This window comes from Cyprinodon variegatus, unplaced genomic scaffold (genome assembly GCF_000732505.1).
Source record: "Cyprinodon variegatus isolate N-32 unplaced genomic scaffold, C_variegatus-1.0 Scaffold712, whole genome shotgun sequence".
In the NCBI taxonomy this organism is placed as follows: Eukaryota; Metazoa; Chordata; class Actinopteri; order Cyprinodontiformes; family Cyprinodontidae; genus Cyprinodon; species Cyprinodon variegatus.
Window position 1 is genome coordinate 176,456 of NW_015151165.1, and position 26,960 is coordinate 203,415.

Here is a 26,960-nt window from a genome sequence, read left to right on the forward strand (position 1 = left end):
GAGTAGAAAATGAAGGCTAATCATGTTTTGGGTGTACTATTCCTTTAAGGACCGTAGTGTAATGAGTGGTTGCCCCCATAGAAGGCGCCTGGCTCAGTGGCAATTCCTACTCCATAATTTTTCAACTGACACCCTAATTTTTGGTCTTTGTTTAAATATGTATTCTTATTGATTTTGGTTCATACAATTGGTTACCTGTTGCACCTTGTAATTAATGAATATATTAACATTACCGGTATGTGTGTTACAACTGTGTGTTATTGGACTTACTGTTAATTGATAATCCTTTTAATATCCTGAGTGCTTGTATCACTAAAAGGTTCTTTGATATCCTTCTTCATTTCCTATTTTCTTCATGCTGCTTTAATAGGCCTACCCAAAGATCATACTTATCAACAGCAGTGTCCAAAAATGATTGGTCTGCCCCACTCAGGTGTCTGAATCAGTGGTCCGGACCACTGTGTAATGAGTGGTCCATCTCGCCAAAAGGGCCTCTGGCTCAATGGTCTGTGCAGACCAACAGGGACCTCTGCTATTTCGTCAGGGATTGATCCAGGGACAGACCCCTCATTACACCATGGTCCATAGAATGGAGGGTCTCTGCTTATATTCAATCAGAAGAGGAGCAGAAATATGATCAACGCCACCAGTAGGAAACATGGCAGAGCTGTGCAGTGTTGGGATCAGGCCTAATAGCCTAGTGATCTCCTACCATAGATAAATAATATCAACACAATGGCTACTTTCCAATGAGCCATAACATTAAGTGGATATTAATTCATTGTAGGTCCATTTTAGTGATGGGGTTGCACACATACAGTTAGTATTAATTTATTGAAATAACAATAGCTGGCCTGATAAAATTGCAGTTAATAAACCAAAATAAAACCAGAATAGGCTTAAATAACCAAAAATACCAACTGTATCCTTAATATTATACTTAATATAACACTATGGAGTAAAATTGGCTTTCATCTCTGTGGTCAGTAGTAAAGATAACTCATGGACCATTGAGCCAAACATCTTCTAGGGGGACAGACTACTTATCCTGTCTTGCTCTGCTCTGACTTCCTCGGAGCTCAAGGAGAGCATGCGTGATATTATTATTAAATTCAGGAGCAAAACATGCAGAAATGCACGCTTAATTTACAATGACATATAAAAAAAATCCCCACCATCACACCATCAGCATCCAGCATGTGTTCAGTTTCTACCCAAATATTTTCGTTTTGTTGTGGATTTTTGTAACAGGGATAACTAGGATCATCCATGGTTTGGATGAACTCTGTTTGTTCTCTGCTTCCAAACTCAGCATCTCTTCATCCATGCCTGAGATGAGCTGTTTCTTTTGAAGTTGTGAGAGGCGCTCTTGGGCGTTTTGACTGGATTTGATTAAACTTTTAAGCCTCTTAGAAAAAAATAGATATCCTGGTATGTGGAAGTACCAATAGTTTGCATCCAATCATTTAATTAAACAGTCTTCATTTTTGGTAATAGGTATATAAGCTCATGAATGAGCCTGGACGCGCTTGAGAATGGCTTGTTATCAGGGGTGGAGCTAGATGGGGGGCCAGAGGTGGCCATGGCCACCCATAGCCAAACATTGGCCACCCCTTCGGCCACCCCTACCATTTTTTCCCTATAATACAGACAGTGGCAGCCGTAATACTCTCAATAATCAAAACATTTTAATTGTTCATACATTAACTACATTACTTGACAACAAAAACACTGTGGTTAATTATGCACATTAATATGCTAACATTAAAGGTGATAAGTACAGAATTCATGCTCTTTTCAGAACTAGATTTTGTTATATGGGGTGAAGAGAAAAGTCATCTAGGAGTCTTCAGTTAATCATAGATAAATAACTATTTTAATAAAAACTTAAATACGTAATATTTTTAAACGTAAATAAACATATTTATGTTTTTACGTCAATACAATTTTTTTGTAAATATTAGTACTTTTAAATAACAATTTTAAGCAATGGAAAAGATGTTCGCCCCAGAAATGAAACCTGAAAGAACTTTATCCACTATGACTTATGACTAAGAAGCAAGGATGTTTAAATATATGTGTCTATTTGTTAGCAAAGGTTGGAGGAACATATAGTTTGTCTTTATTTGAATTTATCCTTCATTTTCCTGTTGATCAGTACAGATTGACCCTGAGGTTCTGGTGCTGATCTGCTTTTGGCCACCCCTCAGTGTACATTGGTTACTGCCTGGCCACCCTTATCAAAATGTTCTGGCTACGCCTCTGATCATCTAAACCCAGGTTTAAAGCCTTGCAGGGCAGCCTAAAGCCCACTGCTCTCATTAAGCCATAAAAAAATAAATAAAACAAAACAAAAAGACAAAAAGTCAGTTCAGGTGTTTTATAAAATATGTGAGTCAGGAAATTGTCTATATACAAAAACAATTGTTGTTCTCTACTTCAAAAAACACTTTAGATTTTAAAAAGAGGAAATTTTCTTTATATATATATATATATATATATATATATATATTTATTTATTTATTTAAAAATATAATGTATAACATGGATGCATAGAAACCTCATTTTATTTCAGTGTAAAATTCTGTTTAAAGTAACAGTATAATTAAAAATGTCTCCGGACCTTTACTGGTTGATGATTTTCTTTATTGGTACCCCACTGATGTTTAATTTGTTACCCCTGCATTACACCATGATCTTTATCGATGACCAGCAGAGGGACCAGTGGTCTGGACCCCCGTTTCTACTACACCTTCTACTAACAATTAGGTATTTAACTTTTTTTCACTGAGATGAAATTCTATTAATATTGATAATGCAGTTATTTGTAAGCTTGCACACACAGGCTACCTGCATGAAAAGATAGGTAGCTGTAAAATAAAACAATAATTGTTGAGTGATATTTATGAAATGTGGATTTTCTTTTTAAATTGTGTATTTGAAAATGGTGAGATCAAACATTCTCACAAGACCAGATGGAACAGAGCTTGCTTCTCAACAAAAATATCCTCACCTTCTCCTTGATTATCCTTTCTCCTGTATGACTAATTCAGATTTTTATTAGAAAACTGAAACTACAAATTATGCTATTTTTATATTTCAAAATTAATTTCTGATTGCTTTTTAGGCTGAAATGATTATGTTGCGCACTTATGTTGATGTAATCGTGTATGTAACTCGGTTCAAACAATGCAGTCTTTGCTAACTTTACACAGTTAAAAATAAAGTGTCACTTTAAAACCCACAGATTTGAATATAACTGTGAAAAGAAAAAAGATGTGTAAGCAAGCTACTATGGGGGATTCTCAAATGATTGGATAATGAAAGTTTAGGTTTTTTTTTACTTGAAAAACACCTTTCCTTATCATATAATCTCTCTCCTTACACAAAAAGTTTAAATGTAAATATACGTTATTACTGGTCTAAGGGAAAGCTTAAAAAAATTGGGGGGATGGGTCCCAACAGAGGCAGACTAGTAGGTCAGATACTGGAAAACTGACCTATAATACAGCAACAGGATACAGAATCCCTCCATTTTGGTTCAGAACAAGTTTACTTTCCCAGAACCAACTCAGACTTCTTAGCTTCAGCTTCCTTTATGGTCTCTTGATTTTCCCCCTCTCAGCTCGGAAGGAAGTTGTTAGTCAAACAGAACTTCCAACAGATCGAGGGTTTTGTTTGGTGAAAAAAGGTGTTTTCTCCAGCTAGAATTAAAGCCCTGACCACCAAAGGTATTGTGGAGGAGTCTGGAATTGTCTTTGTATGTGTATGTCCACCGGAAGAGACATAATCTAAAACAACATTAAAAAATCATAATGTATGATTTTTTAAAACTATTTATTTGTATGTTAAGCTGCAAATGGGTATTTTAACACCTGAGAAAATAATTGTTACTATTTGGTACAGTAGCATTTGTTTGCAATTCCACAGGTTAAACGTTTCCTGTAGATTTTTCACCAGGTTTGCACACATTGCAGAAGGGATTTTGGCCCATTCCTCCACACAGATCTTCTCTAGATCAGTCATGTTTCTGGGCTGTCGCTGAGAAACACAGAATTTGAGCTCCCCCCAAAGATTCTCTATTGGGTTAAGGTCTGGAGACTGACTAGGCCACGCCAGAACCTAGATATGCTTCTTCCAGGGCCACCCCTTGGTTTTCCTGGCTGTGTGCTTCAGGTCATTATCATGTTGGAAGATCCAGCCTCGACCCATCTTCAATGCTCTAACTGAGGCAAGGAGGTTGTTCCCCCAAAATCTCCCAGCTCCTTTCAGGTCTTTGACCAGCTCATCCAATGTGGTTTTGGGCTGATTTCTCACCTTTTTCAGGATCACATAGACCCCACAAGGTGAGATCTTGCATGGAGCCCCAGTCTAAGGGAAATTGACAGTCATGTTTAGCTTCTTCCATTTTCTATTTCTAATGATAGCTCCAACAGTGGACCTTTTTTTCACCAAGCTGCTTGGCAATTTCCCCATAGCCCTTTTCACCCTTGTAGAGGTGTACAATTTTGTCTCTAGTGTCTTTGAGCAGAGCCTTACTGATTTATTTTAAAAATATACTTTTAGTCTGAATAAGGAGGCTCAAAGAATGCATATTCTAACTCATGGAATATGACAGTATATAGATACAAAATGATGGATCATTTAGTTTAGAAATACTTCTGTAACCAGTGCCATTATTAAGGTTGCAAAGGACTTGAGAAAGCTCTTTTATTTTTACCCATCATGAGATGTTTCTTGTGTGACATCAGATATACCTTTTTATAGGCCATCATTTAGGACTGAACCAGCTGATATTAATTTGAATTGACAAGGATTGCACTAATTACTGGGAGATGTCTGCTGATGTCTTGGCTTTCTATGCCATGTGTTTAATACTTTTTCCCTGTGCCATTTCACATTGTTCTAAATAATTTCTGGACACCTATGGTTTGTTTTCTTTGTATGTGTAGATTGTTACCTACATCTGGTAAAATGTCATATCAATAGCACCTCTAGAAAAATATTTACTGAGAAAATGGAGGCATGTTCAATACTTATTTTACCCGCTGTATGTCCAGGTGTAACTTTCAACGAAGTCCAATGCAGGAGAACCTTTCTGATGAAATTGCCACTCAAAAGTGATTTTGATTTGGTTAAAATGGTGGTTGCTGAATAATCCCAGCTATGATAAGAATGCTGTGTCTGAGCAGGAAGTTAATGGAGGATAGAAGTGGGTGCACATGAACAACTAGCACCTTGGAAGGATTGTGAATCATATTTAAGTGAAGAATTGGTGTTTCCAGAGCTCCCATTGCATGGACTGAAAGCAGAATTGGGTTGTTTCTAGGACTGAAACAATTGGTCTGATTAATCGATTATCGAAATAATAAACACATTTTGAAATCCATTAATCGTGAACTGGAGTATAGACTTTAAAACATGCCTTTAGCTGATAGAGAAACCCACTTAGAGCAGTATTTAGACCAAATTTAAGATAAAAACGTCATCTTTCATCTGTTAATATGCTCTATCCAGAAGGGAAAGATTTGTTTCAAATGGTTTAATTGTGTATCTATCTTTAAGAATTTTTTTGAAAATTCAATTAATCGAAAAAATTGACAGATTAATCGATTAACCAAATAATTGCTAGTTGCAGCCCTAGTTGCTTCCAATACACCTTTCATTAATGCAATAACTGCATATAAGTGATGGTTTTGGTACTAAATTAATGATTATTCAAATTAGATGAGTTTGTTTTTTCTAATTATTTTTATTATACAAGGTGCTCTATTAACCATTTCCATGTAGAAACCTGAGAGAATAAACATTTTCCTTTGTCAAGACATCTTTGTTTTTCTTTATAACCACCATCATTTGAGCATCCATGACTACCAAGTGATTGTTTAGTCATTTTTATTGAAATGTGCCACAGAACCAAAAACACAACATATAGCAATGAAACAGCTTTCTTGATTGCTCAAGTTGGCAAAAGCAAATAAGCTGCTCATGGAATAATGGCTGAAGTTCCAGTATAACTTTGAGTTACATGCCACTGAACATTAAAAAGGGACATGGCGAAGGAAGCTAAGGAGGAGCCATACGCTGCTGTCACAAAAAGCATCCAGATAAAGATTTACAACGGAAACACCCACACAAACTCAAGAAAACAGAATTCTCAAAACCACGCATTTACAAGAAAAAACCCTCACCCAATTTTTAACCCTACAATGATTAAATCCACAGAGATGTGCGTTGTCTTGCTGCTTTTTCTTAACAATACAGATTGCTGGATTTCTTTGTGTTACTTGCAAGTCTGATTTTGTTTTTCTATCAAGAGTTCAATATACAAAAGAAAAAAAGTGTTTCTTTCATAAGTAGCTGATTTGATACCAACAAAAAGCGGAGATGGGGGATCTGGTTTCAACAAATCATCTCTATGATTAATCTGTCCAATCTGGTTTAACCTGTGCAGATTGGAGTCGCCTTGTTCAGTGGCAGGGCAGAACAAATTCATGACATAGAAATGACGTGTTGACTCCAGATCCCCCATCTCTGAGAACGTGATGGAATTCCAGGATTATCCCAATGAAAGCATTAAAGCAGGGTTTCTCATCATTCTTCCTCAGGGCCAACTGTCCTGCAGTTTCAGCTGTTTTTCTTTCTCTCACACACCTGATTAACAGGCTACTTGATGGCATGCAGGATAAAATACAATCATTTGAATTTAAGTGCGGTGGAGAGGACACCCATCCAAAACATAAGGGACTGTGGGTCCTACGGACCAGAGTTGAGAAACACTGCATTAAGGCAAATCTCATTAAGCCCTGACATTAAACCCCCCCACCAAAAAAGTAACACAAGTGCAAAAAGCAAACATATAACAGAAGGTATTAACTTTGATGCATTTCATAAAACGGAAAAACAAACATGATGCTGATTGTTGAACAGAATGGATAAAGAAAAAAAAACAATTATTTGTCAACTGTTTTTTTTTTTTATACAAATGTTATCATGTTTATTTAAACTTTATCCCACTCCAAAAAAATATTTATAAAAAAGCTATCACTGCCTTATTTCCAAACAGGCAGTGTTGATTAAAAGAAATTCATAAAAAAAAAAATGTAAAGATTACTGAAGAGTTGTGAAGAAAAAAAAAACAACCAACAACATTAATTGATTTAAAAAAAAATCCCTTCTAAGATTACAGCTGTCTGAGAAACCGCCATGCAATGACAAAAGACAAACTTTCTGGGATTAACCCACCAAGTAAATCACCAGACAGAATCTGGTTTTGAGCATGTTACACGGCCCCACCAAAAAAAACAAAAAAAAAAAAACAACAACAACAAAGAAAATAATATATATAATATATCAAAAAGAGAAAACAAAAGGAAATTGCAGTTTCTTATTTTTAAGTCCATAAAATAAAGCAATATATACAGGAAATAAAGAAAAGGGAAAAGAACAAACAAAAAAAATCTTGTAAGACTTTGTTTTTCAGCACAGATATTTTAACATTAGCATCAAGCTGGAGAAAGCTGCCAAAGAAGAAGTATTTCCTGGGTAAGCAGGAAACACAGTGTCTTCATACGATTCTATCTGGGTGCTGCATTTGGATACAGGGCTTGTCATTCAGCCCAAACAATCATCTCTCCTGATACAAACATTAAAACTCAAGCTCTACCCTGGGCTCTGTCAGCGCTGCTGTAGAGGATCACCAGTTTAGGCTGATGCCTTCAAAGGCAGACACCCGTATATAATATTCTGCTCTCTTACTTAACAGACAGCTTACCTCACTGAGTTTTCATCCTCATCTGCTTTTAATCTGGATTATTCTTGCAGAAGTTTCAGGCTGCATGCAGTAACCCCCAGATCCAATCAGTCGGTTTTACCTCTTTCTCCTTTAACCTATTAGAGACTAATTAAGTCATTCTTTCTTAAGGGGGGGAAGCTCGATGATCCTAACACATACATACACGCACACGCTTCCTCGCTAAGAGAAATTAGCTCATTAACACCAATCTGCTCTTTATTTGCTTGTATTCCTGAAGAAGTGGTGCTTTGCGTTCTCATTACCCTTTCCTCTCCCCACTCATCTCCTTCTTCTTCCTCTGCTTTGAGTGTCTTCTCTCCTGAGTGACAAGCAGGCTTCATCAGCTAGATCCCTATGACTTTAGCCCGATTCTGGTTCAGCCCACTTTAGCCCAGCTGAGGAAGGATGGGATGTCTCTCACGGGGACGTTGCGGGTCAAAGCCTTGACGCGCAGGTTGCGGTCGTCCGTAAGGAGGACCACCTCTCTCTGGAGCCTCACAGTTCCATCTGTTTATAGGCAGGTACAGAGTTAGGTCAGAAAGCTACTTTAACGTGTGAAAGTGATTTAAAGGAGTCACTGTTACATACTTCTCTGAGGAGGCATAAAATCCTTTGCTTTGTCTTTGCAGTAGTGGAGACAGCAGGACAGAATCACGTCATCGTTGTTTCCCTGAAAAAGAACAGAGAGCAGATAAAGGGATGAGTTTGGCTTGTGTTAGTCATAAAACAACTGCGTGTTTTTGAAGATGGGGTCTTCTTCAGTTAGAATGACAGAGGGGTTTGCTCTATAGCCTAACAGTCATGTGGGGTGTTATTTTACTTTGCATGTGTGGTTTTGCACATTGGCCAAAAGGTTAATTAATGGTTTATTTATTCAAAATGAATAAAAGAAGCTCATAGTGACATCACTTTAAGTAAAAAGTTTAGTCCAACAACAGAGGGACATGAGGGCGAAAAAGAGCGAGGATCCAAGTGGAAAAAGGGTCCCAGCGTTCTCCCGCACCTCAATCTTCTAGCTGGTCAAACTTCACGAGTTGTTTTCCGCAATTTCGGTCATAAAAACAAAACAAGCCGGCCTCCTGTCTGCGGTCAGTTACAATTAGGGAGAGGTGCAGCGGAGTATCTGTGGAGGGGCGGGGACGGCTTTTTGTTCACTGCACCTACGCAGATGACCTAGTTTCGAAGTATAAATCAGCCTTAACTAGCAAGACAGGTAAAAGGTGCACTGCTGAAAAAATATATATATAAAAAAAAAAAAAGATCCAAACAAAATACTGAACAATCGCAAGTAAAGGAGTAAAAAAGGAAAAACCATAAACAAAAGAAAAAAAGGAATAAATCAATCATACATATATATACATATATATTAGGGATGGAACGGTTTATGAAAACCGTCCAAACCAATTGGTTCGACTGTCTCGGTTTGATTCACGTGTGTTTCGTTCGGTTCATGCGCGGCTCCTTTTTCTCATAGGCACACTCCAGAGCAGGAGGTGGCGGTACTGCGACCAACGCCAACCACCAGTAGTAAACAAGAAGAAGAAGAAGCGTAGCCGGGTGTAGCAGAAAAAAATCAGTTGTTGTTGAGAATTGTGTGGGTATGGCGAGTGGGAAAGAACAGGAGTTGGAAGACGCGCCAGCAGCACTTTATAGGTCTGCTGTATGGGACCACTTTGTATTTAGAGTGACCTACGATGACGGCGGAAAGGAAGTTGTGGATAAAAACAGTGTGCAAGCATTGTGCAACACGTTTTGTTTATGCTAACAGCAACACGACCAACATGTTAGGCTAACAATCAACATGTACCGAACCGAACCGAAAATCGTAACCACGAAACCGTGAACCGAACCGTGGATTTTGTGAACCGTTCCACCCCTAATATATATATATATATATATATATATATATATCTAAGTGCAGGCTAGAAGACTGAAGTATGATACGGACTCTATTCACATAGAGGGAAGGTGTAAATGAGGTTATTAATTATTTGCTGCTCGTACATAATGATGTCAGTAGAAATGTTTCATCTCTGTGTTGCCAGCTGGAGCTTGAAGGCAGAAAGATGCATGTCTATTTGACTTTACACTTCCTATTCTAAATTTTTGTAAAATTAAGTGTGTTGCAATTGATTTTATTTAGCGGTATGAACATTTTTATCCTAAAAACGATGAATTCATTTTAAATTGACTACATAGTAATTGCTTTGATTGCTTTGATATTTTATATGAAACTCAAAGAAAATCAACTTTATGGTTCAAACATGAAAAATTATACCTGAAAATTGAAATATTTGAAGAAGGGGTATGACTATGTTGCAAGGCACTGCAAACAGCAAGGCTCCTACCTGTTGTCCTGAGGTGTCTTCACTGCGGAAGGCGATGGACTCCAGCTGATTCCCTCGGCTTGTTAGGGCTCGGAGGCATGGCTCCCTGGCTTCAAAGCCCCTCTCTAGGAAAGCCACCGCAGAACGAGCCTGTTCCTGCACGGCCCGCACGTGGCTCATACTCACATTATAGTTGCCTCGACTACCAGTGCTTCGTCCTCCTGTCCCCATTGCCCCCCCAGAAGGGTCCTGGCCTTTAGCTAGACCATCCAACTCTGTTATCACTGGAAGAGAAAGCAAAAGAAAGTCAGTACACAGAAATTGAATAAATGCAATATGTGGGGTTTAATATTTAAACTTTTAATTCATCATTTGAATGATCATGTTTTCTTTGTTTCTCTAACCAATGAGAGGCACAACTATTATGTAGGTTCCACACTGAAGGAGCTTCTTCAGCCCATCTAGGTGATCGATGAAGCCGTTGGTATCTGGGACCAAAAACAGGGGCTTCACTTCCAGTTCTAACTGGCCACCGGTTTGTAACACCTCCTGAAACGCAAAGAATCATGAGGCTCCACTTTGTCTCAGATTGCTTTACCAATACAGGTCATCCATACTTTGTTTCCTACCTGTATTTTGTCCCTGCGCTTCTGCTGCTGCGCCAGCTTGCTAGCGAGGGCGTGCCGCCGTGCCTTTAGCTCCTTGATGTCGTTTTCGCTGTCTCCTGCCTCCTCAAAATCCTCCTCTTCTTCTGATCCAGACAGAGAAGATTCGCCCTCAAGTATGACGTCATCGGACTGCTAACCAGACGATAATGAGAATGAGATCAGCTTTTTGCCAACAACAGGTGTTATTGTTTTGGTTTCCTGCAGTAGATTTAGAGAAAGGAGAGCACAGACACTCACCTCTTTCTCTGTTAAAGAATCCTGCCTGCTCCTTGCATCTTCTGAGTGGTTCAGTGAGGGAGAGGTTGCGACTGATATGTATTTGCCTCCCTTGAAGGCCAGCAGAGGTTCCTCTTGTCCACACAAAGCCTCTAGGAAGTACTTCAGTACTGTTACTCTCTTACAATCCTCTGCTATGGCCTGAGACAAGAGAATGAAAGATAGTAGTGCCGAAAACCACAGCATAGAAACTTTGGGACACATGCAAAACATTGAAAATAAAAGCATGTGGTCACATTTTCACCCAGTGCTTTACAAACCACTGACCATGTCGGTGTGTTTGTCTGTGTAACATGGCTCCTGAGGCGCAGCCAACAGTGGCACAAAGCCAGCAAGCAGTTTGTCTTCCTTCAACTGAAGCATGGTCAGCTCCTCGTCACCGTCTACTTCATCCGTATCCATCTTGTAGAGAGGCATCTCCTCATGGTCCACAAGGGCCAGAGCATTACACAAGTCAGCAAGACACTGCCAAACATCTGGACTGCACCTTGATCAAGGAATCATCACATGAAGTCATGAGGAGATTGCATTAGAGGACGTGTTATATAGGTGGTTGACTGCATTGGCACTAGAGGAGGGCTCTGCAAACTGCAGCTCCAGAGACACAAGTGGTTCTTAGAACCTTCCACTGTAGCTCTAAATAAACAGTTTTATCACTTTGGCTAACAGTGATAAAACAAAGGAAACAAAAACACCTGAATAATTCAGTTTTTAGGAGTTTCTAAGGTTCTTTTGTTGAATAACTGCATTGGATACCAGGAATGTCATTTCAATGTACCTTTCTTGTCATAAAGTTGGAAATTATTTTTTTTTACTTTATCTTCCATAAATAACAAATTTCCATTAAATAAGATGTTTCCATGTTTCTTTCAAATAGATGTATGCTTTTCTTTACTTTAAAAAGGAAATAAATTGTTTGTTTTTTTTCAACTACATCAGCATTGTAATAAAAAAAAAAGTCATAATAATCAAACATGATTATGTTTGTTCACATGATAACTCTTGAAAATCAAGTGGCAGCAGCAAATTCAGAGTTATATCAATGTGGCTGAACCACTGCTCTAGTCTTCAAATCTGCCACGCCGTCATTCTCCAAATACTTCTGATCTTCTTTATCATTTTGCATAGCAGTAAGGTCCGGTTGTAGATCACTTGACTCATGTGATGGGATGTTTTATTTTTAATTTTAAAAACTTGGTTCATTTATTAACAAATATACCTCCTTGGTTACGCAGAGCTCTTTTGAGCTCTTTCACATAAACACACAATGAAACAAAATTAGCTTCATGGTTTTAATACAAATAATTTTAAAGTGGTCTCACACTTCAGTCAAGGACCTTGTCTTGGAACTATACAGTGCATCTCTGCTTCAACACAACTTAACATTAGCTCCTGCAAATAGATCTGCAGGGCTTGGCTGCATGCTAGCGAGACATGCTAGCCGTTTGTTCCAAAGTGTGTAGAGTAAGGGAGCGCAGGAGATGGGCCATAGAAGATTTATATTTAAGACCACAAAAGTACTCACTCTAGGCTGCATGGGGGTGGGTTCCACTCTTCTGGATGTCCTAACATCCAGTCTGACCACACTTTGATGCTGGGCAGTAGTTCTCTCAACCCCGGCGGGAATGCAGAAACTTTGACCATACCCTGCAGCTCTTCGCTTTTCTCTTCCTCTTCTCCATCCGCCACTGGGACTGCTTCTGACAGAGAGCAACACTATGCTTATCCATTTAAATTGAATCATACGCATCATTTAGTCAGACACAGCTGAATGGATGCATCAACCATTCGTAATCATACTTGGCTAGTTTGTTGTTTATTAAATGAATAGAATGAATAGCTCCTATTAGAGAAGAAAATGTGGTTCTAAAAAGCCCAACCTGTGAATAAATAAAATATATATTATTTATTGGTGCATCACATGTAGCAATGCAAGTCATGCATTATTGAAAAGTTATGGGAAAACAAAAACTAAACATGACAGACAGATAAACACAGCTAACTGTAATGCTGTTTGGAAACACAAAAACCAAACACAGTTTTGGGATTTTTCTTACGATCTTTTTCCTGCTGAAATCAATTCCAGCAAAAAAATAAGGAAATATAGCTTTTCTTAAAGCAGCTGGTTTAGAATAACTGTTTTTATGCTCACTTCCATCTTTATCACAACACAAATCGCTCAGAACTTATTTAACAACAACCTTCCATCCTTTCTTAGAGAGATGCAAAACTTGTGAAAATAAGGAACATTAAAATGGTTTCAGTCATGTTCAAAAGAATTGGACGAAATATTTACCTGAGGGAGTTTCTTTCAGAAGCTCCGTGCATCGCTGGACCAGCAAGGCAAACATACTGAGGCCAAGAGCTGTGCTTTGTTCTAATAAGACAGATCGGGTATCTCCTTCTTCACCTGGCAAAGAAAAATAACTTTATTTTTTGTGTGTAATTAGGGCATTTATTAATTTTTTTAATCTTGCATTTAAGAAGTTAAATACAATGCCCAATTACATAAAAAAAACTATCTACACAGCAAACTCAAAACTTTGCAAAGTTGTCTGAATTTAAATTCCTACAGCAAATTTTAGAAAGCAAATATGCAAACTTACCTCTACTATGTGCATTGTATATTGCAAACATGTTGATGGTAATGATCTGCAGCAGGTTCGTAAACCCGAGCGGTGAAGGGCCATGTTGAAGAAGAGTCCTAAACTCCTTTAAAACACGACTCGCCACTCCAGGGAAAGACTCCATACTGTGAAGCCGCGACACAACATCACACATTTAGAAAACTTATGCGTCACAAAAGGCATGAGAAAAATTCTACCTTTATTTTAGCAGCTTGGTTTTGATAATCTACAAATGAACCCCATTAAGAGTCATGACTCACCCAACCTTAGTGAAGAGCTTTCCATGGGCATGTAGGAAACTTAAAATGAATCGCTTATTTAGCTAAAAAATAGAGAAGGTGAAAAGTAAACAACAAAAAATTATTCATCGCTGTGCAAGTAGTGCATTTGTGCCATATACTACAGTACACTAACAGTTACTAACATCTTGCTGCATGGACAAATACCAAGAAAGTGCGTATTCTAAAACATATGGAAGAAACCAAGACGTGGTAACTATTATAAACTATAGAGCCAAATGAATTGGGTCAAACCACCAAAGAATTAGGTGTTGCAATCCCTCTCAAAGCTACATGTGTAGAAAGCTTGGTGTGGAGAAATTTGACTTGTCTTAGTACAACTATTCTAAGTATATTTTGTTGTTTGGATAGTTAAGCAGGTTTAAAGGGTGAGTAAAGTAAATCTATAAATAGCCCTACACACCCTCTGTCTGTTCAAACAGGTTTTATAAATAACAAAAGAAAAAAAAAGTTGTACATCTAAAAACAGAAAGCTAAGTTAAAGAGTTCTGGAGGACTACCTCTCCCAGGAAGTCACTATACATGAGTATTTTCTAATACAATAATTTTTTTCATTAATGGTGGATCTAATTAATGTTATCTGACCCATTAAAATTTAGCAAGGCAGAAAAGAAGGGATATTTTACCTCAGCGGCACTAAGACTGCCAAGCTCTCCATCCTGTTCGGAGTCTCTGCTGGACTGGCTGCCGCCTCTCTGAGATGATGGGGTTCTTGTTTGGCCACCAGGGCGGATCCAAACCTCAACACGGGCGCCATCATCCCACTTTCGTCTCCCTTTCACTGCTGGACCCTGGGAACCTCCTTCATGCTCCTGCCTCCTTCTTCGCTCAAACTGTTCAGCCTGTTAAAATAAAGATTATGATCGTCATGAATGTTCTGTTTCCACTGTGGAAATCAAACTTCAAATGGCAGACTTAAAAAAGGCTGATGACTGCTTCCTCATAAACACTGTGCATTTTGATGACTTACCTTACGCTTAGCTTCTTCAAAGAGGCTCATTAAACTTTCCTTTGCTGTCAGAATGGGATTAGAGGCTGCCAAACTGCGCATGTAATAGTACACAGCATCTAACTTCCTCTTCTGCAGATGAAAAAGATAGAAAAATAATTAAAAACACATCATACTCTATATTATGTTAAAAATTTACTCCAATATTTTGATCTCTTAGGCCCTAAATAACCACATTAAATTAAGAGAGGACCAACAACTTTTACCAAAGTCTTTCTTAAACACTAAAGCTCAGACATCATGAAGGATAATACTGATCATTGTGACCGAACTTTGAGGTTAACATTTGGTATAAGGCTGCAACAAACAATTATTTTGCAAATCCATTAATCTGTTGATTATTTATTCGATTAATTGATTAATAATGGCAAAGCCAAAGATTCCTTAAAGAAGATTTTCTATAAAATTAAACCAGGTCAAACTAAAATGAGTTCTGGACAAAGCATATTGACAGATGTAAAAGATTTTTTTTTCACCTCAAATGAAAAATATAAAAATGTTTTTATAGTTTCTTTATAATTACTGCTGTAAGTGGGTTGCTCGGTCAGGTAAAGGCATGTTTTAGATTCTCTATCCTCCATTTAACGATTTGTCGATTATTTAATTAGTTGACGATCATTTCAAAAATAGATTAATCACGATCAGTCTGATTATTTGTTTCAGCCCTAATTTGGTACATGAGGCAGTTTTTATACATCCACTCTAGCTGAGAGATTAACAAAGATTGAGTGCGTAAATATGTTCAGATTGCACTTTCAAGATTTTTAAGAGGGTTAATAAAAAATAATATTTTGGATTTTTAGGAAGCATAAAAAAAAAGACGGTGAAACTGACCTAAGAATGACAGCGTGTTAAAGCTCTGTTTTACTTTCTCTAAATACAGGTCTTGTATTTCAGTATTAAGATATGTAGGTACATCTCTGCTTTAGCATATTTAAGTTAAATGATGACATCCTTTGCACTACTGACAGGCATGTCAAAATGCAATTCAACTGTCGGATTTAGGTTAACTGCACCTAAACACTTGAAAGACAAAGGTTATCAGAGGACTAGAGCTTAAGCTACACAAACAAAGCTTTTTTTGTAATAAATGCTTTTGAAAGAGTGTTTAAGACCCACATGTCAAGTTTAAATGCATGATCCAGGGGTCAATGTAGCTATTGAACAGCATAGAAATAATTATTATATCCGTTAGCTCTGTCAGTGACTTAAAATAAAAAATGATTAAATGAAATTGACTGAAAATTAGGCTTTTCTTAGGTAATGGTATATGAATTATAAATAAACTAATTTAAGTGAATTATAAACAAACTAATAGTTTAAAAAAAGAAAATAAATCAAGACAAGAATACATTTCAAAATACTTGTTTTTACTATCTTGGCATCACCTACTGTATAAACTGCCAACAAGGCCAGCTGGTTGTAGGGTCGTCCATTTTTAGGCGCAATCTGCTGAGCTTTCAGGTACCAACTAAAGAAAAAAGAAATGATGAACACCCAACATTATTAAAAAATTAAATATAACAATAATTCACTGAAGATTATGCATTTCAATTAGGACATTTATCAATGTATTTTTCCAAGAACAGCAGTTTAACCTAAGATAAACTTTTTAGGAATAACAAACAGATAAGCATAACAAAAAGTATATATATATATATATATATATATATATATATATATATATATATATATATATATAAAATTAATTGAGTTATTGAAAGAAATGAACATCTTCATTCATATTCTACTGAATTAAAATAATTGAGAGATGCTTCACAATGCTGAGACAGAGGAGAAAAATTGGACAGCAATGAATCAAACTGGGATCTAACATGGCTACTATGTTATGCTATAATAACTCCTAACTGGGTTGTCCATGACCATTGCTATTCAAAAACAAAAGTACTGTAATTGATTATGTTCAATCAATTAAATAAATGTTTACAGATAAAAGTTTCAAGAAGACCATGTGTGTTTTTAAGGATTTACAGAAATCCCTCTAAAAGATCTGCCTACCTGCGAGCTTTGCCATAGTTGGCAGAGTTAGTGGCCTGTTCTCGGTAGCGTGCGATATCACCCTGACAAATCATGCATCGCTGTGCACTTATAAGTGCATACTTTACCTAAAAATACAAACACAAAGAACACTATTATACTTAAAACATAAGTGTGACTTGCACACATACAATTCTGACAGGTTATATACACACACAAAATAAAAAGCAGTATTTACATACCGTTTTACGCAAAGGACGAGTTCTGATGGCCATACCATCCATGTAGTCCTCTAATGTAAACTGGTACACAGCCTGCAGCTTCTGAAGCAGCGTATCAAAGAACAATGCTCCCTGTGAAAGCAGTGAAAAACCAACTTTTACATTTTCTTCTGATAAAAGATGAATTGATAGACTACGTAAGGCCACATCTGGCTCTAATCATCCCAGGTTACCTGCAGCTTGAGAACTTTAACATTTCTTATTTTTCTAATGTTTATGACTTACAACTAACAATGCCTACCATTCAGTTTCTCTGTTTATTAGATAAAAAAAATGTATATCTTTAAAAAAAAATCATCACTATTCTTTGCTGTCAGGACTTTTTTCACATCATTAGGTCATGGTTCTTTTTTTAAATCAAAGGTGAATAGGCTGTGATGTTTGATTTGTTAAAGAAGCCCATGTTGCTTTAAGTAGTGCATACTTGGCTTTGGTGTCTCATCTTGCTCCAGTCAATAATCCACAGATTATTTGAGTTGAAGATGAGCAATTATTCTTCCTTTAGGGTCACATAAACTCAGTTTGTCAACACCTAGACCTTGGGCTGAACAAATATGTTGAAGAAAATATTTAAGAAAAAGGTGTAGAGATGTTTTTATCGTACTAGTGATTGCAAACCATGTTGACAACTGCAATTTGACATTTACTTAAAAACTATATATTTATATATATATATATGTTTAAATCAATAAGAATCAACTGAGAAAAGTGGGGAAGTATTTTAGTTTTCACAGCATGTTTAGTTTGTCAATTTACTCCTGAGAACAGCTCTTGCTGTTTTAGTAAAAAAATAAAATATGTAGATCCATGTGTTGTTTAACTCTATATCATACACTGATGTGTTTATTAAAGAGAAGTGTCCTTTGGTATTTTTTTTCCCAAAATTATTATTTTAAAGCACTGCTGGAGGACTGCACAGGGGGCTTATGTGGGAAACAAATATGGCAACCTCTAAATGAAACAGAGATCACAGACTTTTTTTTATTATTGTAGAAATAGGAATATTTTTGTTTTCGCATTCCAGTTGTAATAATGAGACTAGTCTATATTTACTTCTTAAATAAAAAAAAATAAAGAGAGAAGGTTCACATCTTAGTGATGACAGGAGGCTGCATAGTGGCTTCCTTCTCTGTCCTGAAGTCCTCATGCTTCTCACCTCATCTAGAAGCGTGAGCAGCATGTTTCTGATATCGTGCATGTTGTCACAGGGGGGGTCTTTAAGCAGCTGCCGGAAGCGCTCGATGACCTGGTAGAACGCGTTCTTCCACAAAGCCTGATCCACGTTCTTGGAGTCGGAAAACTCGATATCTGTCAGAATGATCCGCTCATACAGCCCCAAAAGTGCAGCTCTTCAAAAAAGAACATAGACAGATAAATATTGCGAGCCTGAAGTATAAAGACACTTTTTCCAGCAATGCTCACCTGAGCTGGGACATACGGTCCAAGCCATCCGCGCTGACTCTGTCCCTGGAGATCAGGTTACTGAGCTGAAGTTCATGTGCATCTGCAGCCTTCAGCAGCCTCCCCATGTCCTCTTCATATGTCAGACCACCTCCTATAGCCGGTTGGGTGTATGCTGCCCCCCTATAACTACCACTGTATGGACTAGTACCTGGACTCGGGTACGTACCATTAAGGGAAGCCATTTGGTACGGCCCGATGTCATAATGGTAAGCTAAGTGCTGCCCCGTTGTGGTGTTTGGATTGTGTGTGTTATTGGAGGGTATGGGGTAGCAGTAAGGGTTGTCAGAGTTTTTAAATTTGTAGTACGCCATAGCAGCAGCCTGCTGGGACTGGAAGTGATCCCCTTGTGGCACCGGAGGGCTGCCGGCTAATTCATCATCTGTGTCCAGAAAGTGAAGCTGCCCGTATCCAGTCCCAGCCTGAAGGTACAGTGGCTGTTTGAGAGCCGAATGCTTGGATGAGGGAGTGTTGGAAAGAGCAGGTTTCTGGTCAGGGTTGTTTGGATCCCAGAGACGTCTTGCTCCTCCTCCTCGGCCTCCTCTGTTCCTGCCAGCTGCTCCTCCCCGAGTTCCAGCAGAAAACAGCCTCTGCCCCATTTCAGGTGAGTGAGAGATTTCGGTGCGGGCGGGAAGCACCAGGATGCCTCTCCCTCTGCCACGAGGAACTGAGCTATCCTTTGGGATAGATGACTGATCATCTAAAGAAACCCTAAGGATTCCTCGACCTCCCATTTTACTTGACTTTGACGTCTTCCTGTCCTCCCCTCGTTTTACGGCACCCATTTCTTCCTTCTCAACACTTCTTCTCCTCCTCCTCCTTCTATCCTCCTCTTCTCTGTAACACACTTCACTCCCGTCCAGTGATTCTGTAGAAGAATGTCTCTGTCGCCCCTCATGTTTATCCACAAACTCCCTGTTAGTTTGCCCAGGGAAGCGTTGCCACTTGGCGCTCTCTTTGCCCATTCGTGGCCTTGGACCATCTTGGCTGGTTACGCTGCTCGCTGAACTACTGCTATAAGTTCTGTTCCGGGAGTGTCGGATATTAGATTTGGAATAACGCTTCGAGTTTGGTGTAGGGGGATTTAGATTAGATCTTGGTCTATCCCGCTCCTCAATAGCCCTGTCTACATGGCTCCCTGTTTTAGCAGCTTTTCCTGAGTCTTTAAAGTCTCTGTTGTTGTCTCTTATGCTATGAGTTTCTCTGGGATTATCCTTTCTTGACCGTGACTCTCCTGGTTTATCCACTTTTCTTCTGTCTGCCTCGGGAGCCCTCTTTTCTTTTTCTCTCTCAGCCTTTCGCTGATTGTTCTTTCTACTTTGATTTAATTCATCTTCTCCTTTAAAATCCACACCTTCCCCTTTTTCTTCTTTCTTCTCCCCTCCTCTTCTCCGGTGATGACCTTTCTCCTTCTTAGCTGCCTTTTCTTGCTCACCTTTGGTTTCTGCACCTTGAGAACTCTTTTCTTTTTCTCTTCTTGTAGAGGTAACATTTTCAAAATTGCTGCTATGACTCTGAACTTCCCCTTTTTCTTTAATGTTGAGTTTTTCAACTTTACTCATAATTTTCTCCACTGATGGGTCCATAGTTGGTCTCCCTTGTTCTGTAGTTTTCTTTTTGAAGTCAGAATTGATTTCTTTATCTTTTGCTCCATGTTTGGCTATTGGTTTTTCATTGCTCCCATCACCTGTACTCGACAGAGATTCTGGCTCATTGTTTGACCCTTGTTTTTTGGGAGAAGGCTTAACCACCTCTTTCCCACCACCACTGTCTTTTCCCTGCACATTCCTGCGGCTCCCGGGTTGATAAAACGCTCTGTCAGGCTTGCGGACTTTCTTTGCAGGTTTAGCAGCTCCAGAAGCTTCTTCTGTTTCTTTTTCATTTTCATCAAACCTTTTTTCACTGTTTGCATCTGTTTTACCCACAGATTGTGTACTTTGTTTACAGATGAGGCTGTTACTGCCGTCACCTCTCATTCTGTCTTCACTGCTTTTGGTACCTGACAGGTCGGTACACCCTTGTCTAGCTAAATCATTTCCAGACCCTTTGTCCTTGTCACTGTGTGATGATTGATCGCTCTGCTGTGTTTTGGCATCTAGAGAATCACTCTGACCAGGTTCTTCCTCCTCACTGTCTTGATGACGGCGTCCGTGTCCAGCCACTGGTTGATAAAGCTGCAGGTCAGGACGTTTAGCTTCACGCTTCTTGTGTTGCTTGTGTTTTTTATGTTCCTGTTGCTCCTCTGGAAAAAGTAGAAAGAAAGAAAAATAAACCAAAAATGCTGAATATGAACATTAAAGATCTGCATCATTGAAAGACATAAATAAAACATGTATTGTATAATAATATCATTCTTCATCATTACGTGTCATACTTGTTTAGAAACTGCTTATACTAAAGTGTGTAACAGTGTTACATTTAATTTGTCAACCATTTCAAAGCATCCTAACTAAGTTAACAGTTTTTTAAACTGCAGAATTTTTAAGACGGCAACGACAGCTTAAAATTATTTTAAACACAAATTAATCCAAGAATTTAGATTTTTTCTTTGAAGAACCATATCAAAATCATGAATACAGAAAAAAATATATACCCACACATCATACATATTTGAATAATGATCAGTCAGCAAGTTGCAGGGTAATTGTGCACATTTTTCATTTATTAAAAAGAATCCCAGCATTAGTCGTGGTGAATATGTATTACAACTGTTATAAGGAGCCGAAAAGCTCAGTGAAAATGATTGGTTTTCTGCTATAGATACATCACCGATCTTCTACTTCCAACAAGAGATGCTAGAACACAGGCATAAATCTCAAAGGCGAAAATAATGTACATAATCCTGGAGTTACAGAATGTTCATTTTGAGAAATACTTTACAGTGAAATGTAACCAAGATTGGGCTGTTTGGTCACATTAATAGGAAGAATGTTTGGAAGGCTGTTTAGGTTTTTAAACCTAAAATCACTGCACCAAATGTAAAGTATTCATTCAAAAAAAGAAAACTTTGAAACAATCCAATGGACTTGGTTTCCAAGTTTGATGAACTTTCAGGAATAGTCAGTGGATTGTTTTTACATTTTGTTTTGGAGTGACCATGACCTGGATGATTGAGAACATTCACCAGCGTAAACTATTGAGGCATCCTGCTGTGAGACTGTTTTTCTGCCAATGCAGCTTTTCACAGAAGATGAAAGAAATAAATACTATATCCAAAACATTCAACTCAACAGCTAAATGGTTAAAACTTTTGTTTTGTTTCATGAAAATGATCTCAAACACATTAAACATTAAGCTTCAGGTGTTAACTGAAAAGTAACTGAACAACTCTGTACTTTAAGAGACTTAATTCACAAATAGGAAACATGATAATTTTGCAACAAAAGGGCACGAGCTGCATTTAAAAAAAAAATCTATTTCAAAGTAATAACCACTGGCAGTAGAGTAAACGTGTAATCACTTTGATAATTTCGAGTACAAAATATTGAAAAAGACGTAAAAAAATACTACAACACCCTACAAAAGAACTTAGATTAGAGCTTTAAAACAAAAAGTTATCTTTGTTGCTAAGGTAGCACTAACATCCCCTAATGGAACTGACTGTCATTAACGTCCACTCTAAATCAAGGCTTACCTTTTACAAATTAAAATGAATATTTATATTGAACAATAAAAAACTAAAATGTTTAAATATACCACTTTTGAAATGGTAGAAAGAATAAGCAGCACAATTAAACAGTTATTTAGTAATATGAAATATTCGAGCCTCGAACACTAGAGCACAGACACACCAAGAGCAGTGCGGCTAACAACATTAGCTAGATAAGAAGTTAGCAGTTCCGCGCGGCACTTCCTGCTAACTTTGACACCCAGCTACTGTTTTAGTAGAGTTAACGAGTCTTTAAACATCGTGTGCCATCCTAGGACGGAACGCACTCTCTCTTACCGCTGAAACGATCGACTATTTGCTCTGAATTTGTAGCTTCTGCGCGAAGTTCCGCGGCTGAGATTCGCACTCTGTCCAGTTCGTTCGCCATTTTTGCTTCCAAACAAACACAACAAGTATGGTGGCCTGAACTGATCAAATCTAAAAGCGCAGCGATAATTGTTTTGTATTCAAACCGGATTAGTATAGTAGTATTCAATTTCGGTGTCCATTTATTTATTTATTTAAATAAATGAACAAATTCTACGATTTTCTAAAGCGACTGATTTAGATGCATAAATAAAACGTCATAATACAAAATAAATGTGCTGCTAAATGTCATATTGTTTGAAGAGACAAGTAGGCTGTCTAAATGTGAAAAATAAATTACTGATAAATAAATGAATATTAGAAAAAATAAAAAAGGTTGCGATGATACAATGATTGTAAAAATTAAGCATGGATTAAATAATGATAATATAAAATACAGTTTTACACTTTTAGACGTTCTAATATGGTAATATACACTATACTCACCATGTTCTCCAAATGTGACCTATGTGTTTCATTAGGTGCGTTACAAAGGCAGAGGACTGCAAGGCCATCCTTCGTGGTATGGTGAAAGAGGGCAGAAGTTCATTGCCACCTATACCGTGCTCCCACACATGCAAAAAGCCAGGCTATTGGCTTGACCACGTTAAAAATAGTTGTTTTTTTAAAGCAAATTATTGCATTACATTTTATAAGGCATACAGATACAGAAAGAAAAAAAAAACACAAAATCAGTTAAGATTAACTCAAACAGTTGATCTTAATAAAGCATTCTTTTTGTATAAGAGACACACTTGTTTTAGAGAACAATGCTCCAACTGATAAAAAAAAAAGAATTTCAGTGTTTTTCATCATTTCATTTTTCCTTCAACATGTCAGTTCCCAGACATGTTATTTTCCAGACAACAAATTTTACACTGCAATTTCAGAAGAACTAAATATACCGTACTACAATTATACCAACACTAGCTATTTAGACAAAGAAACACTTTTATAGCATATATCAGCTTTTAAAGGTCATGGGCACTAGGGGTGTAAATCACACCCATCATGGCGATTCGATTCAGTATCAGTATCCTGACCCAACAATTCGATTATTTTCGATACAACAGAATACACTATGATACTGTTCAATTCGATTAATTGGTTATTTATTTTTTATTTTTTTACCTTACAGGATAGACAATGTTTCAAATTTGAAAAAAATCAATGAAAGCTGTAATACCGTTATGCATTTCATTTTGGAAACAACAGCAAATAACAGAAGTAACAAAGTTGTACTCCACCTATGGATCGATGTATCAATACAAAACGTTTATTAATTACACCCCTAATGGGCAATATAGCAAAAGTATATTTATAACTCCCTGAATCCAGTCTCAGATGTGGAAGTATAATATGTGCTGTGCTGAGGCTCATAAAGATTATCGGAAAAAAAGTTGTGAAAAAGAATAAAGAATAAAGAAAATCTGGCTTAATTTCTACTGAATCTGTACATGTTCTTTTCTAATGTTGTGCAGCCCCAATATTGTGATACAGTCTCATTTCTTTTTAAATCTGTGCCTAATGTACAATTTTAATTCCTTACACTGAATACATTAAAGAATAGGTTACTGATAGTAAATTATCATTCTACTTTTTCATCTCCATAGAAAAGGCCTATGAGTTCTATTTATTTCACATGATTAATTTACCTTTTTAAATCCTAAGACTAATATTTCAGCAAAAAATGGAATTACATAATTATTACGTAGGTGTTGACCTATATAAATGAAGCCTGGGGGAAGGGGGCTTAAAGGACTCCACATTATATAAAGACACAAATGGAAGTGTTAATACATCCTACTGTACAACATGAACACATTGTACTCTGTTACACACACCATCCACTAGGTGTCAGGATTGATTACATTATGTTATTTTTCTCCTCCTATTTGTTCCTTTACTGTACCCTTGGGATCAACCCAGCAACAAACTTTCTCTTTTCTACTCTGACGGTTTTACAGCATTTGTCTGTGTGTTCTCCAAAATTTGTTATAAGCCTGATGGACAAAAGAGATTTTTGTGTTTTAAATATATATGTTCACATTATAGCCATTAAAAGTAGAATTCACATTGGAATCAACTGTTTTTCTGATGCTCGGGTAAACAGTTTTATTACCCTAGCAACACCACATTGAAGTAGTCGGACTCCATTTTTCCTTTAGTCTACTGCACAGAATGTGTATCCTCCATCAACGTTACTTCATCTTCTTAATAACTGAAAAATTCAGTGGTCTGGGTTGATTTATTTTTTGTTATCAGATGATGCTCTTATTGTGACAGTGTTTCTCAGTTAATTAGGCGGTTTTGCTTGAAGCAGACTGCAAGAAAAATACTATACTAGATTTATTGTTTATATTTTGACTACTGTAAATGCGATCACTAAAGATTTTCTCAGTGAGATTCCTTTTTCACATTACATTCCTCAAAGCAAAAAAGAGAGTTTAAGCAAGTCAATTTTCTTAAAGTAAGGGCATTTCTTTTCTAGAATTCAGCAGATGAGTGAGAAACTTTGTAAATGGAAAAGGACATCTTACATTTCAAATAAGGGGGAAAAAGCATTGTCTTATTCTATGTGCGTAATATCTAATGATCTTATTTCAAGGGCAAAAATATTAATTCAATTGGTAAATCATCTTCTGTTTCTGTTAAGATTAATGGCAAACACACACTTTTTATAAGAATGTTTTAACTATTTCTAGATCACTTTAGCAGTGAAATGCATTCAATGTTCTGGTCTCATCTCACCCTATTCCTATGGTTTTTGAAAATTAGGAAGGCAAGATTCTGAAAAGCATTTTCAGATGTAAGCAAACACTCTCTCAGGAAGACACCATTGATAGAAACAAGGGAAGTACATTTTTTTTACAACTGAAAGGGCATAATATGCATAACCCATATGCTTTATCTTTCAAATGCCAGAAGACTGAATGTGAAAAAAAAGGCCTATGGTCACGAATCATGGTATACTTAGGTGTAGGAAGTAGAGTCACTGCTTTGCCACATCTAGAGTACTTACTTGTTAAGGTCCTTTAGCAGGGGTGGTTCTAGACCAACTTTACCAGGGGGCAGAATGGGCCCCTTCTTTTTCCTGGGGGCACAAAACAAAAGAGTAAAATAAAAAAAGGGGCAACAATTTATTGTTGAAATATTAAGTAAGCCAAAGAGCTTTGGAAACATAATATATACCAGTAAAAAAAAAAGAAAGATTCTGTCTGAAAATCACAAAAGCAAAATATGTAACCACTGAATTTTTGAAAGATTATTAGAGTGAAACTGTCAAATTTCAGAAAATTAAATTAGGCTAAGGGATCAATCAGTTATGAATTCTGTGCAAGCATATCATAATTAGAAATGTGCCTATTGTCTTAAGTACAGAAGCCATAATAGAGGCCAACACTAGTTCCATAAGGGCACTGGCCCCTGTTGGCCCTTGTCTACACTCTAAAAGGGAATTGCTGCTCCAACCCAACTGAATAGCTTTAATCTGTAAGTAGACATTGAATTAAGTTTTGAACTTATAAACATAATAGATTAAGTTGGAAAGCAGGATAGCAGATCATATCTGATGCATCTGAAGAGCTTTTGGGTAAGGATTGTCCTCCATGGTCTTTCAGCTTAAAAGAAGCGGAAAGGAGGAAAAAAATAAACATTTTAAGTAAAAATGTTTTTTCTTTTATTACTTTATTATTCTTTGACAAATTTTTCTTAAATTCTCTTGTGCATGTGACTGATGGCAACTGATCATCTGATAGCAGTAACAGTCCTATTTACTTCAGGTGGGTGTTCAACACAGCCACAAGTTTAGATCCGTCTGATTACTGGTGCAGCAATGAACAGAAGGTAGGAAATATGAGACCTCTGTGCAGCTAAAAGGACAATGAGTTCATGGGTCCTGAGTGTCCCTTCAGAGGGAGCGAAATCTAGCTAAATTACAAACAGTGTGCTTAAAGCAAGCTACCTACAAAAATTCATTAAACCATATTTAACATGAAATTGGGACCTACAACCAATCCTCCACCAATGCTCTCATGAGTAAGACTGATACATTTAAGGATAATCTCAGGATAATCTATAGTGACGCACTGCCTCTTGCTACCATTTTTTTGTGAAATGTTTCTTACAAATTAACCAACTAATGCAACCGTCACAAAAGTTAGAAGTTAAAAAATGCACTCATTTGACTTCAGTTTGTTTTAGA

The 26,960-nt window shown here is 37.3% G+C and overlaps 1 protein-coding gene across 3 annotated transcripts; it reads right to left on the reverse strand.

The window, feature by feature from the left end:
• Nucleotides 1-6,832: 6,832 nt before the first annotated feature.
• On the reverse strand, nt 6,833-22,782 carry smg6 (SMG6 nonsense mediated mRNA decay factor). 3 transcript variants are annotated; one of them, XM_015394863.1, is made up of 19 exons: nt 22,688-22,782; nt 18,703-20,983; nt 18,437-18,629; nt 17,242-17,352; nt 17,021-17,127; nt 16,394-16,472; nt 14,963-15,073; nt 14,619-14,834; nt 13,954-14,015; nt 13,673-13,818; nt 13,363-13,476; nt 12,592-12,766; nt 11,334-11,553; nt 11,028-11,207; nt 10,752-10,919; nt 10,527-10,671; nt 10,144-10,406; nt 8,384-8,465; nt 6,833-8,302 (listed from the first exon to the last, which is right to left on the reverse strand). In XM_015394863.1, the coding sequence occupies exons 1-19, from the start codon at nt 22,776-22,778 to the stop codon at nt 8,172-8,174; spliced, it is 4,875 nt and encodes a 1,624-aa protein (XP_015250349.1). In that variant the 5' UTR covers nt 22,779-22,782; the 3' UTR covers nt 6,833-8,171. The 3 variants fall into 3 exon arrangements, with proteins under 3 accessions (XP_015250349.1, XP_015250348.1, XP_015250347.1); XM_015394862.1 differs by having other exon boundaries at nt 6,834-8,302; nt 10,752-10,922; nt 12,592-12,763; XM_015394861.1 differs by having other exon boundaries at nt 6,834-8,302; nt 10,752-10,922.
• Nucleotides 22,783-26,960: the final 4,178 nt, after the last annotated feature.

Coding starts and splice junctions, on each gene's coding strand:
- smg6 (XM_015394861.1), bottom strand. CDS start 22,778: ATGGCGAACGAACTGGACAGAGTGCGAATCTCAGCCGCGGAACTTCGC. Junction 11,554..12,591: donor CCACCCCCATGCAGCCTAGA/GTGAGTACTTTT, acceptor TCCTTGATCAAG/GTGCAGTCCAGATGTTTGGC. Junction 8,466..10,143: donor AAGACACCTCAGGACAACAG/GTAGGAGCCTTG, acceptor GTTCTTTTTCAG/GGAAACAACGATGACGTGAT.